The sequence below is a fragment of the Procambarus clarkii genome, chromosome 82 (genome assembly GCF_040958095.1).
Source record: "Procambarus clarkii isolate CNS0578487 chromosome 82, FALCON_Pclarkii_2.0, whole genome shotgun sequence".
NCBI lineage: Eukaryota > Metazoa > Arthropoda > Malacostraca > Decapoda > Cambaridae > Procambarus > Procambarus clarkii.
Genome location: NC_091231.1, coordinates 5,773,997 through 5,794,025, shown reverse-complemented (window position 1 = coordinate 5,794,025; position 20,029 = coordinate 5,773,997). Strand labels below are relative to the sequence as shown.

Genomic DNA, 20,029 nt, shown 5'->3' with positions numbered 1-20,029 from the left:
CATATTACGCTTTGAAACAACTGATGGTTTTGGCCTCCACCATCCCCTCACCTAACTTCTTCCAACCGTCTACCACTCTATTTGCAAAAGTGAATTTTCTTATATTTCTTCGGCATCTTTGTTTAGTTAGTTTAAATCTATGACCTCTTGTTCTTGAAGTTCCAGGTCTCAGGAAATCTTCCTGTGTGTGTAGGGGGGGGTAGTAATGCAGACTAGGCCCAATTTAGCCAGATCATGAGAAGATACCAACTAGGACATCTTCCAGTTAAACAAAAATATGAAGGAGGCCGACTGAAAAAAAAAAACCCAGATCCTTGGTCATCAGATAAACCAGATGATTGTGGGTCCAAAGTAGGTCAATCTAAATCCCTCAAAGATGAAGGCATTGAAGGGCAAAGTGATTCAGTTTGGAGGACACAGAAAAACCAAACATCACAGATCAAACCTGGTATGAGAGTTACACCACTCTAAGTCAAAACCACTCCCTGTATTTAGTAATGAAGGAAGTGGCCTTGTCGATAGACAATCTGGCGATCCAGGGAAATAAACCAAGAAGCACTCAAAACTACCCAGTAATAATTAATACTCTGGTTAACCAGAATGCAGGACAAGGGAGGAACTCGTGAAGAATAAACTTGTCCAAAGGAAAATAATACTTCAGAGAACTTTTCTGGAGCATGAGAAGCAAGTAGGACACTTGCTTGAAGGACGGAGTCACGGCAAAAACACCTTCAATCAATGAGTCTCGAACAACATTACTGAGCAGAGCAGTAGATGGCTGAACAGCCGCTCAAGGTACTGGAGTTAAGAAGAACCAAAACCAATGCAAGACTAATCAAACAGCTGCTCGATTGGCAGAAATTGCCAGAAGAGCGAGGGGAAGCAGGCTGGCCAAGACACCTGGTGACCTGGACTGTCATCTAGTGGCAATCCATGGCAACAACTGTTTGCATAGGAGTGGTTAGTTTCCTTAAAGCAGTAACTTGATTTGTTGCACCAATGCTTCCAGTGAGTTAATCTCTGAAACCCTGCGCCCATCTCCTCTTTGTCATATTCTGGTTCTGGCAAGCAATGGATGGGTCTCGGAAGTCTGTAGTCTTGGCAAGGCTTGGCAGTACCACAGTCAAGCTCTGTGAGTTACTGAGAGAGTCCTATCAGAAATAATATATAACACAATTAGATATGTACAGTACAGTATATGTAAGGCAATAGGTGAAAAGTTGGGACCCATGTTCTGTTACATAAAGAAAAATGCTACATTATGTGAGCTTGTAAATGAGATTATAACTATGAGTACCTTAGCAAAGGCTGACCCAGCTACATCGATGTTCATGTGTGAGAATTTAGTTCATCCATCACAAAAAAATAGGGTTACATTTAATGTATCACCTGCATTTAATTTACCTGAGGGTCACCATGTCTAGTGGCCTCGACAGGGACAGAAAGTCGGTGGCTTGTCAAAAGTCTCTCCAAATTATACACAAAATTAAAGGACTGCAAAAACTAGGTATTTAATAACACGAATATTATATAGAGGTAAAGAGTTGTTTGTATTGTAATGTAATACAGAACAGAATTGCATGACATCACTCAACTTTGCCTAGCATCACTGTACTTGTGTGTACTTGCATGTTTGATGTGCAGCTGCCATTCTTCTACCACAGGTAAGCCCAGTGGGCATATTCTATTTTGTTTATTACTCTCATATACAATTCATTATTCATTTATCACTTATGGTAATAATGAAAGTGGTTACTGTGCTGCCACTTGGTACACCTGATCTAATGATCTCCCTCACTCAACCTTTCTCATTTTCTCTTGCAAACCAGCCAGTATGAGTATGAATGCTGATACTGGATATTACTAATAAATTCACCTTGTGATACTTTTTATTTATTGCATTATTTGGTTTTCATTAAACATCTGGAAAGTCCTTTTGTGCATTGGTATGAAACTTCCATCACTTATGTTTGATTATAAAAGGAAGATGACTTTGAACCATTCAGATCCTAGATTGACAATTTTTTTAATCATCTTGTATAATATCTTGAAATATAGCTTTGCTACATCAAAATTTATTCACATGTTTTGATGGCAACGTATGGAACAAACAGCCTAATTTGAACTAGTTTGAACCTAATTTTAAATACTGTACTGGTTCGGTAACAGGGTTATTGATTTGTGGAACCAATTACCGCGTTACATAATAGAAGTAGGATCCCTTGATTGTTTCAAGCCTAGTTTAGAAATACTATATATATGAATGGGATTGGGTGGATATAAATAGCTGCCTAGTATGGGCCAAAAGGTCTTTTGCAGTTACCTTCATTCTTATGAACTGCTATCCTAATAAATGTTGAACCTGTTATATCTATTCAAGCTTTGGTAATGTTAGGAACAGCCACCCCCCCCACTCCTAACATTTGAGGTAAATAAAAGTATGAACAAAGTACTTACCCATTTGCAAATTTAGATATGATCATGATAGGACCAAAGCTCTCCTCCTTTGCAATAAACATATCATCTTGAACATTGGTAAACACAGTTGGATGGAGGAAGTATCCTGGTCGGTCGACCCTCTTGCCTCCATACACCAGTGTGGCACCCTCCTTCACACCCGTGTCAATATACTCCAGCAACTTATCCAAGTGAGCCTTGTGGTTCTGTGGTCCATGGGCAGTGCCACGATTCAAGGGATCTCCAATTACCTGAAGATGATTAAATGATTAACAGCAACTGCACAAGTGAAACTAAGATAATGCATTTAGAAGAGCACTACATAATAGCACCTAACACGAGCCAGATTGTCAAGCATAATACAACAAGGCAGTGCCATAATTTGTTTACACCACTGGAAGCATTACACTTCTGTAATTAGTTCTGTTATCTTGAGAAATGCTCTAGATTTACCTTTCCCTACTTACAACTAGCAGTAATACCACAACGTTTCACATCACACACAATAAAATCTTCACTCTATAAAGTTATTTATTTTAACCATGAATGAAAAATTCACTAATCCAAAGAAAATTAACAATAATCAACATACCATTTTCTTGCATTCCTCAATGACCCGTCTGACAAACTCGTCATGAATGGACTCTTCAACAAAGAGCCTTCCTGCAGCAATACAGTTCTCACCCTTGTTAAAGAACACACTGCTCATGCCCTGTCCAAAATAAAACTTTGATCAGTACATTAACAATATAAAAGTTCTCACAACAACCACTTACCTAGAGAGGATAAAAGCACATATGAAAACTTGGTTATTGATAATAGAAATAACAATAAATAACTCCAAAAATAACTAAAAACTCTTCAGACAAAGAGTTAGTTGTATAATGTCTCTCGGTGCACTTAGTTAAATGGGAAGAATTACAAACTCAATGTTCACTTTATCATTGCCCAAAAGTAGTCGGGTTTATTCTCAACTCACAATCGGGAATTCCGGGTTTGAATCCCGGGGCAAGACAGAAATGGGCACGTTTCCTATCACCTAATGCAACTCTTCACTAAGCAGTAAATAAGTACCAAGGAGTTAGCTTGTTGTGGGGTTCCATCCTAGAAAAAGGTGACAGTGATTCAACCTTGGAGGGACCCTGATGCAAGTATAATGTGTATACAGTATAAACAATGACTGCCTGTCTCCCTACACAATGAATTATTATTATTATAAATGTTCAAACTCATTACAATACCTTATTTTGCAAGCAATAATGCACATACAAAACATTTATCCTATAGAAAACACCCAATTTGTGTAAATTTGGATAAATCAAATTGGTACCTACAAAATTAAGCTTTTAACTAGAAACTTTATACAATGTGATAAGAATCCAAGACAAGGCTGCTAACATTCATTGTCCATGTCAGCTACTTTGAGTCCTACCATGACTTGCATCCAGGGAAAGGTTAGTTATCAGCCAAATGTGACATTACTAACCTAACAGGCTCCCTGTCCTGGACATTGCAAAACAAATTCAGTTACTTTGGATAATTTTGTGTTTATTTGGTATTCTCCATACCAAATATTGATTACAAGTATTTAAGTTCTATGCCACACTTATTGTGACTGGGTTTAACCATAGTGTGTTGTAGTCTCATGACACCAACAGCTCCCCAACCTTTGAATAGGAAGCAATCTGCTTCTACTTGGGCTGGACAGATGGTAGATAGATTCCTTCCCAAATCCTTATCCTGACCCCTTCCCAGTGCTATACAGTCGTAACAGATGGGCACTTTTCCCTGATGATTCCCTCCCACTCCTGGTAGGCCATGGGATGGCTATAGAAACATTGCCAGATGGTACTGGCAATCCGGAGCATAAACTGTGGCTAGCCACTTATGGGGGACCGCCCTAAAATATTAGTGATATTCACATGGTAGCAATTAAGAAGTTTTAGTGTAGTTATGGCAGCAAATAATTAGAAGCAATTAAGCATGGGATTAACTAATACAGTATTACCAATGTGATGCTTGTCTATGTCAGAAAATATAGCCGACCCTTATATAATGTATGTTTACATGGCATGTTTTTGCCATAAAGCAGTTTCATTTAATGACCACTAATTTAAATTGAAAAATACTATTATTCTACGAAACACAGTCTAAAATGTCCTGAAAGTGAATTCCAAGGGACTGAATCACTGTACTAACCATTCGAACAGCTTTGTCTAGATCACAATCAGCGAAGATGATGAAAGGAGATTTCCCTCCAAGCTCCAAGGACACTTTCTTCAAGTTGCTCACTGCACAAGACTTCATGATTACCTGACCAATCTCTGTACTGCCTGTAAAACCTAGCTTGCGCACGTCTGGGTGATCAGCGATGGCCTGACCACAAACACTGCCTGCAAATAAGTTTTATATTGATATGGATCACATTAATACAGTACAGTACATATTTGCAGGCAACTTAACATATTTTTGCACATGCTAAAATGTTTGTGCATATGGCATTCAGGTTTTAAAACTGAAATTTAGTTTTTAATTTTTGCATTACGGCTTCTATCCCAACACAAAGCTTTTACTTTTTCCAACTTAGCAAAATGAATCAGGCCCAATTAAGAAGTAAAAAATAAATTTGAAGTTTATTTTTCAAATTACTGTAATATCCAAGAACTTAAAAAATCACCGACCCAATTCTTTTAGTTAAATTCGATAATGAGTATACTGTACATGCATTGCACTTCCAAATGACCTAACTGGGACTGATCCCTATCCATCTATCATTCCATTGCATCTGACATCAAATAAGTTTGTCAGTTGAGATAATAACTACAATATTAATATGTATTAATACTTTAAAACACTTGACATAAAAATCAGGTGTTCATGTATTTAAATACCCTTTAGTGGTGGGCAATCAGTAGCTTACCAAAGCCTAAGTGCTGGTTTAGCCAGGCCCAAGTAATTGCACCATGCATCCAAGACTCACACTGACTACATGAGCTAAGATAAGGATCTGGCTCTCTCTACAAGACAAGTGGAGCTTGTACATCAGACATTTACCAAATACAAAAAACCACAAGACTAGGCAAAGCAAAGCAACCTACTGCTTGACAAAAACAAAAGAAATCCTATGAGAAATAAAGCAAACAACCTTAATCTTGATGCACCTGACAGCCACCAAGTGATGGCTCAGGTCAACTTGCCCTTGCCAATATGGCTTCAGACCCAAAAAAAGCACTAACGATGCACTTATTAGTATGCTTAACTCGATTCATACAGCTCTTGATAAAAAGGAGTTCCCTGTTGGGTTATTTGTGGACCTGCGTAAAGCTTTTGATACTGTCAACCACCATAACCTTCTTCTTAAATTACATCATTATGGAGTCAGAGGACACTCCCTACAATACCTCGAGTCCTACCTTACTGACAGGCTCCAATATGTTTCTGTGAATAATACAATTTCTCCCACCCTACCCATCAACATTGGTGTTCCTCAGGGCAGCATACTTGGCCCTCTCCTCTTTCTCATCTACATTAATGACCTTCCAAATGCCTCCCAACACCTCAAACCAATTCTATTTGCTGACGACACAACCTTCATTTACTCCAGTCCTGACCCTCTTGCTCTAAATGCCACAGTAAATACTGAGCTAAATAAAGTCCATCTTTGGCTAACTGCCAACAAACTCACCCTTAACATTGACAAAACCTTCTATATTCTGTTTGGCAATAAATCCTCTAGTCTTATAAATCTCAAAATAAACAATACCCAAATTTGTAACAAATTAGATGGCAAATTCCTTGGCATTCTCATTGACCACAAGCTGAATTTCCAGGGACACATTCTAAATATATCAAAAAAAGTTTCAAAAACTGTGGGCATTCTTTCTAAGATCAGATATTATGTACCACGCCCTGCCCTGGTGACTCTCTATTACTCTCTTATCTATCCTTATCTCAACTATGGTATTTGTGCTTGGGGTTCTACTACCCAAAATCACTTACGTCCTCTAATTACCCAACACAAAGCCGCTATTAGAACAATATCCAACTCTGGCCCCAGACATCACTCGGTACCCCTACTCAAATCTCTTAATATGTTAGATATTAAGTCACTGCACATTCTCTCATGTGTATTATACATATATAAAACGCTAAACTATAATGCCAATCCTGATCTTAAAAGCTTCATAGAAGGTTGTAACAGAACCCATGAGCACCACACCAGAAATAAATACAGTTTTGATATTCCTAGAGTACGTCTTAATTTTTATTTATGCATATACAAGAATGTACATAAGGAATGTGAGGATACAATTATGGTAATTACAGTCTTGTAAAGCCACTAGCACGCGCAGCGTTTCGGGCAGGTCCTTAATCTAAGAAAATTTTAAGGAGGTAAATACTTGCAAAATTTATAGACAAAAAAATGATAACAGATTACATGGAATGAAAAAAAAAAAAGATGAGAGAAAATTATAGGTACAGTATATTAAAGCACATAGGTAGCTATGATTGATTGCAATGACAGCTTAAAATGGTAGTTGACAACAAATTGGTAGGCACAATACAGCAGAAACAATATAAGATTGATTGCAATGACAGCTTGAATGGTAGTTGACAAAAATTGGTAGTCACAATACAGCATATGGCTAGCACATAAAAGAAGACAGCAATGAACACAATGATAAGGTTGTTTGATATTACATAAAAATTAGGAGATTGGGTACCACTAGGTACAGAGCAAATTTAAAGCTCAGTGTAGGAAACTAAATAGATGAAGTTAGGTACTTTTTGGTTTTGCTTTTAAATAAGGCAAAAGTTTTACAGTTTTTCAATTCACTAGGGAGTGAGTTCCATAGACTAGGTCCCTTAATTTGCATAGAGTGTTTACACAGATTAAGTTTGACCCTGGGGATATCAAAGAGATATTTATTTCTGGTGTGGTGATAATGGGTCCTATTACATCTGTCCAGGGAGAGTTTCAGAGCATGGTTTGCATTTAAGAACAGGGTTTTGTAAATGTAGTTGACACAAGAGAATGTGTGGAGGGAGTTAATATTTAGCAAGTTTAGAGATTTAAACAAGGGAGCTGAGTGTTGTCTGAAAGCAGAGTTAGTTATTATTCTGATAGCAGATTTTTGCTGTGTGATGATGGGCTTAAGGTGGTTTGCAGTGGTAGACCCCCATGCACAGATACCATAATTAAGATAGGGGTAGATTAGTGCATAATATAGTGAGAGGAGAGCAGAGTTAGGAACATAATATCTGATTTTGGAGAGTATACCAACTGTCTTAGAGACTTTCTTAGTTATGTGTTGAATGTGGGTGCTGAAGTTGAGTCTCTTGTCTAGGAATAGGCCAAGAAACTTGCCATCATTTTTATTACTGATGTTAATGTTGTCTATCTGTAGCTGAATTGCATTTGATGATTTGCTTCCAAATAAGATGTAGTAAGTCTTTTCGATGTTTAATGTTAGTTTGTTCGTTGACATCCATAAGTGGACTTTTTTTAATTCATTATTCACAACATTATTTAGTGTATGTGGGTTGAGGTTTGAGTAGATAAGGGTAGTATCGTCAGCAAACAATATAGGTTTGAGAATATTAGAGACATTAGGCAGATCGTTTATATATATAAGAAATAGAAGAGGTCCTAAGATGCTGCCCTGTGGCACTCCAACGGTAATTGGTAGAGTGGAAGAAGTTGTATCATTGATGGTTACATATTGGTGTCTGTCACTAAGATAGGATCGGATGTAGTCAAGGGCAAGGCCTCGGATTCCATAATGCTGGAGTTTAAATAAGAGGTAGTTGTGATTAACAGTATCAAAGGCTTTTCTTAGGTCAATGAAGAGTCCAATCGGAAACTCATTTTTGTCAAGGGCTGAGTAGATAATGTCAAGGAGACTAATGATTGCATCATTGGTACTCTTTTGGGACCGGAAGCCAAACTGGCAGGGGCTGAGTATGTCGAATTTTACGAGGTAGGAATAGAGCTGTTTGTAAATAATTTTTTCAAATATTTTTGATAGAATGGGTAGATTTGATATTGGTCTATAATTGTTTATGTCCGCCGGATTGCCTCCTTTATGGACTGGCGTTACTCTTGCTTTTTTGAGGATATCAGGGAAGGTGTGACACTCTATAGATTTGTTGAACAGTAGTGCTATGGGTGGGGCAAGGGCATGGGAGGCTCTCTTGTACACAATGGACGGAATTTCACTGGTGTTCCCTGCCTTGGTTTTTAGAGAGTGTATGATGGACACAACATCTGCCGGGCTGATTGGTGAAAGGAGAAGAGAGTTTGGATAGCTGCCTGAGAGATATGTGTTAATATGTGTCTGAGTCTGTGGGATTTTACTGGCAAGATTAGCACCAACCGATGAAAAGAAACTATTAAATTCATTTGCCATTTCTAAATCAGTTGACGGTATATCCCCATCCTTGTAGAGTTTTATTTGGTTATGTGAGTGTTGTTTAGTTCCTAGGATACTAGAGATAGTTTTCCAAGTGTTTTTCATGTTGCCTTTTGCTTCATTGAATCTATTCACATAATATGCAAGTTTTGCCTTTCTTATGATACTGGTAAGCATTGATGAGTACCTTTTAGCTACTTCCTTTGAAACTAGGCCAATCTTAACTTTCTTTTCATATTCATGTTTCTTGTTGATTGAGTTGAGAATGCCATTTGTGAGCCATGGATTGTTTAATCTTTTGTCAGTTACTTGCTTTGTAAGAAGGGGACAATGAAGGTTGTAGAGGCTTAGAGTTTTGGAGAGGAAGAGGTTAGCTAATGAATTTATATCATGGGTATTATTGAATTCAGAATCCCAGTTAATATTGTGAAGTGCCTCTGTAAGATTGTCTAAAGCTGATTCACTGTGTAGCCTAAATGAAAATTTCTTGCTTTTTGGTGGTGTTATGTCCATGTTCGCTATGAGAAAGGTAGGATAGTGGTCAGTTGTTCTGTCGTAGATTATACCAGATACAAGGGGAGCTGTTATGTTTGTCCATATGTGGTCCAAGGTAGTGGCTGATGTTTGAGTGACTCGGGTAGGTTTGGTGATAGTGGGGATTAGCATACAGGAGTTCATGCTGTTAAGGAAATAGTCAACTTGAGAGCAGTTTTGTTGACCCAGGTCAATATTAAAGTCTCCTCCCAGAATGATGTGGTTTTTGTTGAGATTGTTGTTTATAATAAGATTCCTTAGGTTGTCTGAGAAAGAAGCTATGTTAGTATTAGGAAATCTATAGATGGCTCCAATAGTCAAAGAGGATTTAAGGGATTTAATTGTAAACTGAGCAAAAGTATATTCACAGTAGTCATCTCTGTCACTAATAACACTGTTGCAGATAAATGTATCTCGGTAATATATAGCTGTGCCACCACCTTTTTTATTAGGCCTACAGTTATGAATGGCTTTATAACCAGCTAAGTTGTAGAGTTGGGTATAGTCTTTATTTAGCCAAGTTTCTGTTAAAATAATGAACGATAGGTTAGTACCTAGTGCTGTGAGTAGTGCATTTAAATCGTCAAAATGTTTACCAAGTGATCTAACATTTTGGTTATAAACTGATAGATAGGTGCTATTTTGGAGTTTGTTTTTAGCCTGGTGTGCTGTGAAATACTTACAATAATGATGATCAATGTGCTGGTTGGTCAAACTAGAAATGCTCTGCAAATCAAGGGGCCCAGAATGTGGAATGACCTTCCCAACCATGTTAAAGACTGTACCTCTCTCAACCAGTTTAAGATAAAAACTAAACACTACCTAATAAATTCCCTGTAATCTACCTCACTCCTCTATTGTCAACCCATGTCTGTTATTTTTTTTTTTTTTTTTTTTTTTTTTTTTTTTTTTTTTTTTTTTTTTAATCAACACTGTTTGTCAACCTATTGTATTTGTGCTGCTTTTTCAGTCATGTTCCCCCTTTTTTTTTATCTTTATTTGTATTTGTTCTCAACATCTTTTATTCCTTATGCTCAATTAGTATTAAGTTCTAGATATTAATGTTTTCTTGCCCGAAACGCATTGCGTAATAGTGGCTTTAGGCATTGTATGTACTAGCTCTATCTATATATCAATCCATTAATGTAACATCACTTGTATGTATATACCTTACCTGAATAAACATCTGAATCTGAATCTGAATCTGAACTAGGGTCCAAGCCAACCGCCTCCCACATAACAAACATTGAATGTAATAGCTCCTTGCATCTGCCTTAGCTCCTTCTACCCAGTGGGAGTTGGAGGGGTTTCTGCTGGGTAGCTTGTGAATGAGGTGACTCGCGGCAGCGGACCCCAAGTGACACTGGCCTTCGTCTAATGACAGTCGGATGCAATATGTCTAGGGTGTTAGGCCTGAGTTAACATTTATTTGCCATGTTTTCCTCAGGGTTACTAATCTTCTTTCAATCAGTTGCTTGTTTTGATAATCAAATTTCTGGTGGGTTTTATCTCTGCTATTGGTTGATCACCTGCTTCCCCTCGCTTAGTACAGAACACTAAAGTCTGATTCTGGCTTCCAGTAGGGTCAGGTGGGTCTCAACAGGCTTTGTGAGACTCTCTAAGACTAGGGAACCTTAGTGTTATAGCAATTGAGTGGATCACCAGAAACTGACATTTGATTACATTCAAAACTTGATTTCTACAGGAAAGTAAATTCTTAGTTTTAAATATTTTTTAATAATATGTAATTAAATGATCTATAACAAGCTAGCAAGTAAAAAAAGAAAAAAGTCTTACCTGTCCCAGGGAGGACATTGATGACACCTGGTGGAATACCAGCTCTGGCAGAAAGTTCAGCAAACTTTAGTGCAGTAAGTGGGGAGACCTGAGCAGGCTTGATCACTACGGTGTTACCAGCAGCAAGACAAGCAGCCATCTTCCAAGACAACATCATCAGAGGGTAGTTCCAGGGGGTTACTAGACCACACACACTAGTTAAGCGAGCAATGAATTACATTATTACTGCACTCATCAAGAATGAAGAGAAAAAAATATTGCAATAAGTTTTGGTGAAAAGCGGGAAGAGGGAAAAACATTTACCACTAATGTTCTTACATTAGTGGGAAATCAAATTTCATCTCTTTAAATTTATTCACATAGTTTCACTTTGCAGTATACAGCAAAGCCTCTATGTAAAAAAAAAAAAAAAAGATAATTTTCATAAACAGTATGGTGTAAAATACTTAAAAGACTTGAAGGATAATACAGTACAGCGCTACATTTCAACATATACTACCGCTAGAAATCTTATCAGGATGCATGTCGGCATTATTCACAAACCACCCAGTTTATTATTCTTTCTATGACCACTAATGATAGCAGTTAACAGATCAATATGGTGGTTCAAATTATTGTTTAATTATTTTATTTAAATAACAACGACACACATACCCAATTGGCTCTCTCTTTGTTATGGTGAGATTACGGTTGGGTCGAGCATTGTTGATTGGGATGGTTTTGCCTTGAATCTTGTCACACCATCCTGCGAAGTACCGCCAAGTGTCAATGCTCATGCCTACGTGGGTCTTCAGTGCCAGGGTGTACACAGCTCCAGAGTCAATAGTTTCAATAGTTGCCAACTCCTCCTTGTGCTCATCCATTAGATCAGCCAACCTGAAAAACCCCTGATTAATATATTAAAGGCAACTATGTACCTCTATTACTACTCTTATATTATTATTATAATAATGAAACCTGAATCTCACCACTGCCTACAATGTAATATGTACACCTATTACACACAAATCTCTTCTTGACACAACTCAAAGAAGTGTCTTACAACCGATTCCTTTAATAAAATATTGGCTTACCTTAAGAGGTAATTTTGAAATTTATGCTTTAACTTTCCTGCCTGAGGGTGGTGCATTTGCATATGTATATATATATACTGTATATGTGTATATGTGTATATGTGTATATGTGTATATGTGTATATGTGTGTATGTGTGTATGTGTGTGTATGTGTGTATATGTGTGTATATGTGTGTATATGTGTGTATATGTGTGTATATGTGTGTATATGTGTGTATATGTGTGTATATGTGTGTATATGTGTGTATATGTGTGTATGTGTGTGTATATGTGTGTATATGTGTGTATATGTGTGTGTGTGTGTGTGTGTGTGTGTGTGTGTGTGTGTGTGTGTGTGTGTGTGTGTGTGTGTGTGTGTGTGTGTGTGTGTGTGTGTGTGTGTGTGTTAGTACACACACACATGCAAAGGCAAGGAACAAGACCGTTTCCACCAAGAAGCAGATGATAATAGCAACGATGATGATTATGATGGTGATGATTATGATGATTATGATGATGATTATGATAATGATAATTGTGATAATGATGAAAAAATTGGAATGAATGGCAATGATGATAATGGCACTAAAAATAATGTAACATACTTAAAAATAAGAGTTGCTCGGTCTCTGGCATTCATGCTGCCCCATGGCCCTTCATAGAAAGCTTTCTTAGCTGCTGCGACAGCTTTATCAACATCTGCCTTTCCTGCAGCATCAACCTGTCAACCACAGAAAAAATATTTTGTTTAAGGAATATAAAAGGCACATATGATCATCTTTTATATAAAAAAAACAAGTATACTATTTTAGTATAGACAATGAAAGACGGGGGAAAATTGCATACTATTAAACACAAACTAACAGTGAGACAAAGTTTGAATGGCAACCAAGCTATAAATCACTAAAAACTCTTTCTCCCCACTAGGGTTTCAATCAGCAGATGGGAGCCGGTCGGCCGAGAGGACAGCATGCTGGACTTGTGATCCTGTGGTCCCGGGGTCGATCCCGGGCGCCGGCGAGAAACAATGGTTAGTTTCTTTCACCCTATGCCCCTGTACCTAGCAGTAAAATAGGTACCTGGGTGTTAGTCAGCTGTCACGGGCTGCTTCCTGGGGGTGGAGGCCTGGTCGAGGACCGGGCCGCGGGGACACTAAAAAAGCCCTGAATCATCAAGATAACCTCAAGAAGCACTGCCAGAGCTTGCCCCCATTGGCTAACACAGTACAGTACTAATACCACTCCTGTGTAAGTCAGTGTGCTGCTGCCCCCTGGCAGCAGAGGTGGTTCGAATCTTGGTGGGGTCAAAAGAGTTCTTAGTGATAACTAACAGTATAAAGAGAATGAATAAAGTACCAAAGACCATATGTAATATAAAAATATGTAATACACTGTACCTAGATGTTTAGTCTTGATGATTTGAATCATGCTGTAATGAGCTATAGATTAATTATGTTAAATTAAATCCTTCCCAATCATGTTAAACTGGTTGGGAGAGGTACAGTCTAAGATAAAAACTAAGTACTACCTAATTAACTCCATGTAACCTACCTCACCCCTAAAATGTCCACCCATATCTACTATATTCAATGCTCTTTGTTGACCAAATTGTATATTTGCTATTTTTTCTGCCATGTTTCCCCCCCGCCCCCTTTTTTTTCTCAACACAATTTATACTTCAATCTCAATTAGTATTAATCCTTAATTAGTATACTTCAATCTCAATCTCAGTATTAAGTTTTAGTCTTAGTGTTTTTCCTGCCCGAAACGCTTTGCATAATAGTGGCATTAGGCATTGTATGTACAGTACTAGCTCTATCTATAAATCCATCAATGTTTTGTATCTCACCTTGTATGTATGTACTTTACCTGAATGATATTTGATTTGATTTGAATTAAGGTGATGTTGTAAGTGAAGTAAGACAAACATGAATGTTCCAAGAGGCTGTAAACAATTATGTCTGCTCAAGCAAAGTCTAGTGTAAGAAGAGAGAGTGCAGTGCCCTGTACCTTGATCACTTCACTTATGTAGTATGACAGAAATATATATACTGCATCCATAGCTGGGAGGAAATATACAAGCTTCCTTAGCTGCTCCCACAAATATCCTACGACAGTTACTTTTATAAAAAAGACTTAGGAATTTTATTCAATGTATGAATTTAATACAGCACTAAGTTTGAAAGGGAGCAATTGATCATACCATTAACATAGAAACAACTAGGCTCATACCCAACACATACATCACATATGAGCTCTTCAGTGGCAGGGTTAATGCTCTTCAGGTACTTGCCACTTGTAGCATCAATAAACTGGCCATCAATGAAGAGCTGGTGAGGGAATTCAATATCCATATTGTTGACGTGCATCTTGACAGCATCATACTCAAACACTGGTTTAGTGTCCCCTCCGCGCATCTTTACAACCATTACCTGATAATGAAATTCAGAAAATTTATAGTCGATTCAGGCAACAGGAAAATAAATGTTTAAGCATGAGAAGCAGTGTCCAACAATACCATAAACATCATCAGAATTAAGTTATACCTTAAAGATAGGGGTATCAAATATGTAGCCCACAGGCCAAATGTGGTCTGTCACCCTTCAATATGCAAGCCACGTGTGGTCCGTCACCCTTCTGTACGCAGCCTGCATGTGGCCTGTTACTCTTCCATATGCAGCCCATATGTGGCTTATCACCCTTCTGTGTGTGAGCCACTCGCTGCTTCAACCACAGCTTGAGCACTCATCTAACACAGTTTAAGATAAAAGTAATGCATTTGTATTGGGAAAGCTTTTTTTTTTCCTGTTGTGTCTATTGTATAGGATGTTTGTGAATGTCAGTGCAGTAGACATTAGTTACTTATGGTTTAAAGTAAGCCACCAGGCAAGCTTGAGTGGTGCATCAAAGGTGACACCACTGAACTGTAGCAGGATTTTACTTGAGCAGCATCACTTTGTTACCAGTTGTGCACTGTTGCTCAAAGCAGTTGAAGCACTATAATTATTAGGAGTAGTGTCCAGTATTATTTACAGTACTTTGAACCCATAATTAAGTTAGTAAAGAAATAAATAATTAATGAAGTGCACTGGGTTGTACAGGTAAAGTGGAAAAGTGTGTGTGTGTTTTTTTTTTGCTGAAATTGAAGGAATACCGACATGTTTGATTTAAAAATAACTCGTGGGTGTTAGCAAAGAATACAGTTTTGTAGGCACTATGAAGAAAACCAAGCCCACAAATGTGATAAATATAAAAGTGGCAAATTCCATGACAATAAAATTAAGGAGTTGATGTTGATGAAAGTACCGTATGCAGGTTTGTGGTGCTGGCTATCTTCTTTTACAATATGCCATGGGCAGATATTTGGGCTTGGGATTTTTTGTTCTTTAAACGTATTTTAACAGTTCAGTACCTGGTCAATGTTCCTAGGCAGTGCCAGGCATGCACGATAATTGGGTTGGTCGATTTGAAGCCGACTCCCTTCGGGGTTACTGGCATCTCCACACTTTCTCCCACAGTAGGCCCTTCTTCAGTTCCTTTGCCATTAGTGCCATACCCTTCTTTCTGTGGTGTTTGGGGGACCATTGCATGGGCAGTGCATGAATGACTGGGGTGGTGGCTGGCTGGGACCCTCAGGTCACTGGGGCTGCCATCTGGTGGCAAGCGAGTGGTGCCAACTATCAGTCAGATCTAGACAATTGTGTATATAGTTCACATCAAGGTTGCAATCGTTGTCCAATTCTGGTGTTTTTTTCTCTTGGCACTATGGTGATTTTGTATCCAGAGACTGCCTTATGCCTCTAATGATGGGGCCAGATTCTATTACTGGTTCCCGGTAGGTGATCATGAGTCAATAAAGATTGGTATGGTACCCAAGGATTGAAACGTTCCAAGTGAGCCACCAAGGGACCCACCAGAAAGAGGAGTTTCATTACATTCAATGCTGGATTATTTTGTCAAGTCAACCATAACCACATATCACTACTGCTTCCATTATGTAATGGCACCTCCCAACTACAGGCTATAGAGGATCCATCTAAACAATAGACAAAATTTGGGCACTAGATCACCCCTTCTCTCTTGGTAGTTATCCATCATATGATAGGTTGAAATTGGAATTTCACTCGGTTGAATTTTCCCAAAGATTTGGGGAAATAACTAATTTTTAACAATTTTCATATGTGGACTAAGTGAAATAGCCAGTACCTTAGAAATGTCATTGAGCATGTTTAAAACATAATTTTATTATTCATATTCTTCATGAATTTTACATGAAAAACAGAGAACATTTGGTAGTATATAGCAAAAAAAAAAAAAAAAAAAGAACTTGTTATACAGTACTTTTAAAATCTTACCTGGATAAATTCTTGGAATGTAGTAGCCATGTACACATCTTCATTTTCTAGAGAAACTCCAGCTTTTTCCTTGGTTTCCTCAACTAACCTATATAAATGTAGCAAAAATTATTGAAACATGTCAAGAAATTATTTACCTGATTTCCTCACAAGCAGTACGAATTAAATTTACCAGTCAAATTTTTGTAAAGCACTTCTTCTAAATCATATAATGTTTGAACAATGTTCCAACATTGGAATGTGTGTGAATAGGCACAGCAACTTCCCAGATGGATATAAGACTAGTGCAATAAACTCGTATATATGACGAGTTAGTTCATTGTTCGCACATTGTTCCGACTGGCATAACATACCAGATCCTCTGATCTTCAAAACAGGTCCTTGAGCCCAGTAAATACCTCCAGCACATGGCAGCAGAATAAAGTTCACCCCAGGTGGTAGTGCAAAATTTTTAAATTGTGCTTCATTCAAAACCCTCACTTTTACACCTCACACATATGTATAATGTATAGAGTACAGCTGTATATATATATTTTATATATTCAGCTAAGTAGAAGTAAAACAGGTTACATGACTGATAAATTTCCTGGAAGCAGGGTACTAATGACTACAAAATTTCCTTGTTAATTCTTCAGCACCTACAATGAATACAAATTAAATTAGTAGAGATAAGAATCAAAATATATACCTGACAACATCCATTGAGCCAGCTCCAGATTTGAAGAAGTCTGTGTCATCAGCAATTTCTATATTCAAAATGGCCTTCCAAGTATCTCTCAACTGATTGGATATTTCTTGTTCTTCCGCTGTCAGCTCTACTGCTTCCGTGGCTTCTACTGCTGCACCATACTTAGCTGCATTCATCATTTTACCATCGACACTTATGCGTGATACATTTACCTACGTACAGGAAAAATCCTTCCTTTAATCAGACAAGTATAAGTGCCATGTAGTTATGTATAAGTGTTGTGTAATTCTCACATGTATAACTGCCATGGAGGAAGGCAGGTATGTATTAAGGACAGACAGAGCAAGAGGGGAGGAGGAAGGTTGGCTTTATACTATGTAGCCAAGCCAGGAGGCGAGTGGCCTTGGCAGATTACTTCAGCCCAGTAGGAGGTAAAAGACATCAACAATGCCACACATCAAGTCCGACTTGAAGTGCGGCTTGTAAATAATACAAATGGCTCCCTGCTTTTTATGCAAACTGAATGTATTCATTTGATTAGATCTAAACATGTGGATTATGGATTTGTGGATTATAGGGAACATTTTTGTGTTTAAAGAATTTCTATTATGTATCATTTCTACCTTCCAATTTAGGAGTAATTTCTATACTTAGTACTTACACTTCTCTCAACAGCGTCAAAAACAAAATTACCTTGTTTCCATCTGTTCCAGTCAGAAGTAGTCCATCCTTGTGAATGATACCAGGTATGGCAAGCCCTTCAATTTCAACATTCTGTCCCTCTCCCACAGATCCGGTGAACATCTTTGAACCAAACAACTTTACCTGAATAAATGACAAGACATTTGTAATAAAATTTATGGTGAAAAATTGTCTTGTGCATCAAACCTTGATCTTTATTTGTAATGCTTTTACACTTAAAAATAAACTCATGATGTCAGAGGGAGATGAGAAATTTAAGTACAAGTCTAAGCAATAAGATGCATGCAGATCAGATTCCTAAATGTACATGATAAGTTACTTTGACAACTATGGGAATAACAGTAATGCCAACAGAAGGTAGTGCATTAAATTACAGTAATTATCATTATTATGTAACATTTGTAAATATCCTTTAAAGACAATCCCATCCAAGGCAAAGTCGAACAGTTTCTTATACAGTACAGGTAATATATATTAACTAACCTCCTTCCCATCCATTACTGTCCATGCTCCAGGAGATGAATCTAAACCTCGGATAAAGTTATGAAGATTTTCAGCAGGCTGTTCCCAGTTGATTTTACACAGTTCTTTTTTGTTGAGCATAGGGTCATACGTGGCTCCTTCTGCTGGTTGGGGAATCACTGGAGCATTGCCATTTACAACCATGCCAACTGCTTCTGCCTAAAAAGAAAAACTTAATAATTGTGTTATTGCGCCAATACAATAATTGCAGTATAACAAATTCCACTAGTTTGCTCCAGGAATTACAACTGTATTTCTAGAAGAGACCTCCTATGTAGCTCCCTGAAGCCACAACATTGCATTAACCAGACCTTAGGAAACACACCCTCTCAAACCCACCAGAGCCTACCAGAAGTCAGACTTGGATCAGGCTCCTATGAGATAGTGAGGGGAAGCTTGGGGCAATGAATTTGAAAAATGAGTTGAGGGGCGTACTGCAAGGTTCCATCTTGAGGCCAACCCTTTGTCATATATATCAAGACATAGATGAGAATATTACAAACCACATCATCAAATTTGCAAATGACACTTAGAGCTACTGTAAAGCAGGAAGCAAAAATGATATTGAGACCCTACAAAGGTATCTACATGAAATCTACAAATGGTCAGAAGACTGACAAATACTTTTCAATATTGAAAAATGCAAGACCTTCCATGTAGGGTATAACAGTGCACATCACAAGAATGCATTGGTCCTGGTCACAAGAATGAGCAGAACCAGTAGGAAAAGGCAAGACCATCAAAACCAGTCCAGAAGGCATGTACAACACCACGTTTACCAAAAACTGTTGGTTACATGCTGAAGCAAACAGGTCCCCTTGCTAATGGTCAAACTTCTTACAAAGCCAGAGAAAGGAGGCCTCATTTACTGAGAGACCATAGACCATCTATGAGGACATTCAACACACCCTAAATGTGAACTGCCTGGAGGACAAGATCCTGAGAAGTCAAAAGCCGGGCAATCAGCAAAATCCAATCCCATAGAAAAAGGGGAATAAACCAAACCACCCAAGTTGAAGTAATGGACCATCAGGTCATAATTCAAATGAAGGTTCAGAATGAAACATTGTGGAAGATAAGACACCAAAGCACCAGAAACTATAGACAGGCACCTAGCTTTGGTTTGACATATTCATGATCAGCTTGAGACAGACACACTGGAGGTTGCCATAGAACCAAATCCCCAAAAAGTCCATAAATGGAAAATGATGAATCATGATCCTCCACAGGTGAGGTGGGACATACACCACTTTAAAAGGACAAATGTAAGGCATACTCAATGGAAACACAAAATACCACTATCAGCCAGACATGGTACAGAGTGTCAGCTATGTATGCCAAGAGGCACTCAAGGTCCTGATAGAAAAGCTGAGATCTCTCCAAAACCAGCCAGCAATGGAGACACAGCCACAATAGGGTTAACCTCAGCAGTGGTGGAAGCTGTCTTTGCATCCCAGACCAGGTCCAACCAAGTCCAAACCTAATAAGGCACCAATTTGAACTTCTGCC

General features: G+C 38.1%; 1 protein-coding gene across 6 annotated transcripts in view; it reads right to left on the bottom strand.

Annotated features, from left to right (window-relative positions):
* The window catches only part of LOC123764363 (cytosolic 10-formyltetrahydrofolate dehydrogenase), a 55,566-nt gene that overhangs the window by 4,346 nt on the left and 31,191 nt on the right, over positions 1-20,029 (bottom strand). For all 6 annotated transcript variants that reach the window (XM_045752056.2, XM_045752054.2, XM_045752053.2 and 3 more), the window contains 11 exons: positions 18,482-18,679; positions 17,990-18,121; positions 17,297-17,508; positions 16,609-16,696; positions 14,497-14,685; positions 12,860-12,975; positions 11,856-12,077; positions 11,202-11,395; positions 4,657-4,850; positions 3,050-3,169; positions 2,458-2,708 (listed from right to left, as the gene is read on the bottom strand). In XM_045752056.2, the coding sequence (XP_045608012.1) occupies positions 2,458-2,708; positions 3,050-3,169; positions 4,657-4,850; positions 11,202-11,395; positions 11,856-12,077; positions 12,860-12,975; positions 14,497-14,685; positions 16,609-16,696; positions 17,297-17,508; positions 17,990-18,121; positions 18,482-18,679 (1,916 nt within the window). The remainder of the gene's footprint in view (positions 1-2,457; positions 2,709-3,049; positions 3,170-4,656; positions 4,851-11,201; positions 11,396-11,855; positions 12,078-12,859; positions 12,976-14,496; positions 14,686-16,608; positions 16,697-17,296; positions 17,509-17,989; positions 18,122-18,481; positions 18,680-20,029) is intronic.